The following is a 5,697-nucleotide window of genomic DNA, read 5'->3' on the forward strand; positions in this document are numbered from 1 at the left end:
GGGGGGGGGGGGGGGGGGGGGGGGGGGGGGGGGGGGGGGGGTCCTGCAGCACACAGGGAGTGGGGGCACCAACACAGAGCGAGAAGAAAAGTCCCTGCGTCAGCGAGTTGTATTGATTAAAAACTAACCTTCCAGTCTTCTCCTCTATCACTGCACTCACACACGCACACACAGACACACACACACAGATACACAGACACACACACAGACACACACAGACACAGACACACACACACACACAGACACACACACGCACACACGCAGACACACACACGCACACACACACACAAACACACACACACACAGACACACACACACAGATACACAGACACACACACAGACACACACACAAACAGAGACACACACACACAAACACACACACACACACACACACAGACACACACACAGGACAGAACTCGTAACTCTCGTCTCTTTTACTTAAACTTCCACCTTAAACTCTTCAGAACATTTCTCTAAATTGTTCCCACATTTTAACTGTGTGTGTGTGTGGGGGGGGGTCACGCCCCAGGCATCTGGTTGTCATAGCAACCAGTCATGCTGTAACTCGAGGATGAAATAAAACTTTGTAGAGCAGTGAGGAAGACGAGGGACAAACTGTTGAAAGTGATCGATGAGAAAAGGACTAAAGCCGTCCAGGACCTCCAGGTTCTGTTCAGGTCTCACTGGTTCTGGGTTCTGGAGAGAAGTTTAGTGGATGGTGAAGTCTGAGTTTTGGTCCTGCAGGTCCAGACCTCCTGTTTGTCGGTTCTGATGTTGTGGTTCTGATCCTGAGGTGTCCTGATGTTAACTGCCCCCCCCCTGTTTGTCTCCACAGTGGTACCTGGGATAGGGACTCCTGAGGTGTCGCTACCCACCTGTACAACAGCCTGCTGCAGTCTCCTCTTTGACCTTTGACCTCTGACACCCGCTGTGACAGAAAAGTCTGATCCCTGGACCCCCTCCCTCACGACTCCTGACTCAGCAGCATCAGCATGGCTAGAGCGGATCAAATGCACCCGGTGTTTAACACCCCCTCAGTGAACTGTATGTCCTTGACTTCCTGTATGGGTAATATGGATCCATGGTGCCAGACACTGAGCCCCCACCACCTGCAACCCCAAACTCAGAATGGGCAGACAATTCTGAGGGGGGGCCGAACTGAGCCATCAGTTTTTGGAAAGAATAAACTCTGGAGAAACTGCAGATGCACTCTCCCATCATCCTCTGCAATGTGGACTTGCACTGATTAAAAGACCCACCCCCTGGGCCCACCGCCCCATCCCTGGTTCTGTCGCAGTGGATCCCTGCGGACTGGACCTGGACGGGACACACCGGCTTGGCCCGGTTCAGAAACCACCAGCTAAAACACCTGAGCCTGAACACACCTCCTGGGATGGACTGCACCTCTTTTTTGACTCTGCATCGACTAGGATAAACTCCGCCCATCTTGGCTCCGCCTCCAGGTTGTTGTGAGGTCAGGGAGGGAGGAGCCAACACAACTTGCTCTGAGCATACGGACCAATGCTTAATGGAAGGAACCCAGTTTTGGGTTGGGGGTGGGGGTCTGGAGCGACGCGGGTGTTGCACCAGACTGGTAGATCCCGGCTTGTTTTGTGGAGGCTTTAGCTTCATGGCTCATTAATTTCTTCTGTTTTAGCCACCATTTCAGCCGGCCCCTCCTCTTCCTCACCCCTCCATCCACTGGTCTTGGTGCAGTGCATGAAGGTGGAGGGCGGCAGACACCTGAACGATTGAGACGGTCAGGAGAGAAATGCTTCTCAAAACTTTACCAGTGAAACCATGAGGAAAGTGCAATTTAGTAGGCTAGCTGTTGATGACGTAAGATATCCGGGTTGTTGAATCTGAATTTATATTTTTCTTCCGAGTCCGCTCAGACCTCCGGGACTCTAAAATACGGAGGTACAAAAACCCGAAGCCACGGCTTTATGCTGTTTTCTCTTTTAATGTTTCTTATTTGTTCGTTCATCGTGTGAATGTGTTAGTTCGATATGAAAATCCCTTTAAAGAAATCACTTAATCAGTTTTTAAACGTTTCTTGTTTATTTTTTAGTTTTTATAAGGAAAAAAACGCTAAGCGGTTAACTTATTTTACTGAGCACTTCGTTCTGCGTCTGACGAGTAAAATCAGGCGAAAACTTGTGAATTTAAGCTTGAAATAATTTGGCAGGATAATCTGCCCGGTAACGGGCCGCCCTGTGATTGGCTGCGTCTCCTAGAGGCCCCCGTCCAATCACAAGCACTTGTTCCTGGAGCTGGCCAATGGGCTATGAGTGTGTAATCAGGGGGTGGGGTTTGTTGATGAAGAGGCGGAGAAAAGGGAAGTTTTCACGTTTTTTTCAACTTTAGTTAAGTTTTTTTTCTTGTTCTATAAATATGTACTTAAATATAAACATTCAAACACACACTCCACCATCAGCGTCAAAGAAAAGTAAATTCAATCAAAAACATCAAAGAATATTCTGCATGTTTTAGTGTTAGTGACCGTTTTTTCATAGATGTAGTTAGTGAAATAAAAACACAGTATTGTAAAAAAAAACGCACTTCAGGCGCTCAGCAGCAGCTGTGGATTAGTTTGAGTTTTTCTGTTGGCCGTTGTTCTCAACCCATCAACCGTCTTCCATTCCCAACATCTCCATCCTTCTGTTATGGTCTCAGACATTCTTCATCTTCTAGCAAGTTGCACGAAATCACTTGTTCCTCGTCGACGTGCCTTGAGTTATTGTCTGGTCCTGAGAGCCTGCACAGGTTCTAGCTAACCCCTGAATCTGGAACTGGGTTTTTATCTCCGTATCTGAGCTTTGATAGGTTGACTGGAGCAACAAAACCCGGAACATGCTAGTATTTCACAGTTTCAGTGTCTCAGGCTAATGAGAACACCGGGTCCATGGTCCAAACAGGTCTCCGAGCTGAAACCAGGACCACTGTCCTGTTGTGAAAAGACAAAAACATTTAGTGAAACGAGCAGAGACTGGAGAACAGCTCACGTGTCCCTCCAGCGGTGAGTCCGCTGATTAAAGCTCAGTAGGTGCCACTGTGAGCGACAATCCTGACAGGCGACATAAACAGGAAGTCGGAGCCTAACGAGGACAAAAACCTCAAACCAACCTGTGGCTTTGGTCCAGAAGAGAACCTTCAGTTGTCCCTTGGGCCAGTCGGTAAAAAACTGAAACTTTTTGTTCTTTTGTCAGAATTTCTTCAGATGCACTCATAACCTCACAGTAATTTCACTCTCATGTTCCTGAGGGGGAAATGGTCTGAGAGACCCCCCCAGCAGAGGAACGTCTTCCCCAGCCAGACGTCGCTGTGGAGTCCCGCCTCGCGTCTAGTCCAACAGAATCGTTTTGGTTTGGATGCAAAGAACAAAAAGCCACTTGTAATGTGAACAAGTGAACATCTAGAAGCTGCTGCACATGCATGCAGGCTGCAGCAGCAGACTCCACGGGGCCGACTGCCCGAGGTTTGTCCCAAAGCAGGACGTCGTTAGCGGGTCGTGCTCCTGCAGCTCGCTCGTATAGAAACTAGCAATTCTACCACAGATGGAGTTAAATATATATATAAATAAAAATAATACAAGAAATGATCAGAATAAATCTCCGTCCAAAGAGCGAGACTCGACTGAAAACAGGTTTTCAGCTACCGGGCCTGCGGGTCCGGTGGGCTGGAGGGTCCTCACAAAACTTCAGACTGGAATTTTTTGAATTTGTCAAAAAATATTTTGGGGTGTAATACTAAAAATGTTTTGTTTGTTTTTTTCCTAAAATTGCCATAAAATAAATATTTTGTGAATTTGTAAAATGACTGAATTGTGCAGTTTTTTTAAAGGGTTAAAATTTTAAAAAGGTCTTTTTTGAATTTGATATTTTTACTTCAGGCTGAGGCTCCTAAAGTTAAAGGAGGTGGTTCTCCTCAAACCGCAGCAGAAAGTGAGGGTTCCTTCAAACCCTGCAGACGCAGAACCCACTGGGAGAACCTGCAGTCGTTCCTGTTCTGTGTTCTGTTTAAATCCAGAACATAAAATATGAAAGACGTGCTTGTCCTTGGACTTCTTCTTGACTGACGGAGAACATGATGTTCTCCATCGGTTCTGAGGAACCACAAGCCCTGCAGAAATGTTCAGGGTTCTTTACTTCCTGCTTGTTCCGATGACCAACCACAAACACCTCGCTTATTTCCTGAGCCTTAAACGGGTCCAACTTGGACTGCCGTGGTTCTGGTTCCGTTTTCCCTGTTCTGTCTCGGTTCTAGACTTCAGCTGCGAGTTGAGCGTTAAAACGAACGAACAGCGTCGAGCCGTGAAGGAGAGAACATTTTATATAGAGCCGAGGTCCAGATCATCAGAACCAACAGAATGAAGTCCAAAGGCAACAGCTGGGGGGGGTAATCATTCTAAGGCAGCCATTTTTATTAACCCAGGACATACTTCCTGTTGATGAAGCTGATGATGAAGGCAGAGGTCAGGGCACCGTGTGGATCACTCGTCTGTAAATGTGATGATGATGATGATGAAGCTACACGCATGGCTCCGAGGAAGAAAACAAACGTTGATTTTTATTTGTTTCAGTTTCCGTCAGGCGGCGAGTAGAAACTCATGTCAGCTTCTTTTCTTCTGTTCACATCTCATGCAGCCAAACCATCAGCTCATTGTGCTTCTTCCTCCTCCTCCTCTTCCTCCTCTTCCTCCTCCTCCTCCTCCTCCACGATGAAGGGCGAGGTCCACTGTGAGCCCGTCAGGTTCCGTCAGTAAATCGTCTCCGCTTCAGTTTGGTGAACAAGTTCTGATCCGTTTGAGAATCGTTCACCTGAAAGAGATCCGCTTTCAGCCCACAGTTCAGAACCGGCTGGCGGCCCAGTTCTGGGAGACCAGCAGCAGCTCCGGTCACACCAGAACCAGAGTCCAAGCTGAGAACCACATGACGACCGGTGCTGACACCAGAACTCTGATCCAGAGCTTCCTCTAACCACTGACCCCTCCAACACCTCCACCACAACTCCTGGACCCAACTCCCCTGCTGGACCTGACCCCCCCACTCCTGGACCCAACCCCCACACCCTTGCTGGACCCCCCGCCATAAGTGGATCTCTACCAGGAAACAGGGTTGGATGAAGGCTTCTGTCTTTGTCGTCTTAAAGTTTGACCCCCCCCCCCGGCCCCCCTCCCCCCAGAGGAGGACAGATTTCTGACACCGGGTCTCTGTGGGAGTCTTCAGGTCTTCCGGTTGGTGTGATGTGATGAGGAGAACCGGACCGAGCCTCACTGGTGGACTCAACTCCTGCAGCAGAACCTAGAACTTCTCCTCAGAGAAATGAAGGAAGCTGATTGGCTGATGAGGCAGGAACCAGAACCTGCTCTGAGATGGATCAGTACCACCAGTGTGGAGACGTTCTGGATCCTGCTGGGAAACACAGACATGGTCCTAAGCCCGTGGGGGGTGGGGGGGCCTCTGGAACAGCCTGAACTTCCTGCCGGCCACTCAAATTGCAGCAGCCTAACCTGCGTCAGATCTATGCACTGACTGCACGTGCACGTGAGGATGGACTGCGGTGCACCTGAATGTGCACCCTAATCCACGTGTAGACCCTGGTCTGGTCCAGTTTGTGAAGGTCTCAGTCCTGAGCGATCGGATCAGAACCCGGCCAACCCGACCAGCATAAACACGATGTGAACAGCTGACATGT

The 5,697-nt window shown here is 49.0% G+C and overlaps 1 protein-coding gene across 1 annotated transcript in view; it reads left to right on the plus strand.

Moving 5' to 3' along the window:
• nfia (nuclear factor I/A) overlaps positions 1 to 4,979 on the plus strand; it is a 102,732-nt gene extending 97,753 nt beyond the window's left edge. Inside the window, exon 10 of the mRNA XM_037697769.1 lies at positions 4,782 to 4,979. Coding sequence (XP_037553697.1) covers positions 4,782 to 4,979 — 198 coding nt within the window. The remainder of the gene's footprint in view (positions 1 to 4,781) is intronic.
• The last annotated feature ends 718 nt before the right edge of the window (positions 4,980 to 5,697 follow it).

This window comes from Nematolebias whitei, chromosome 3 (assembly GCF_014905685.2).
Source record: "Nematolebias whitei isolate Nwh7 chromosome 3, NemWhi1, whole genome shotgun sequence".
Taxonomy (NCBI): domain Eukaryota; kingdom Metazoa; phylum Chordata; class Actinopteri; order Cyprinodontiformes; family Rivulidae; genus Nematolebias; species Nematolebias whitei.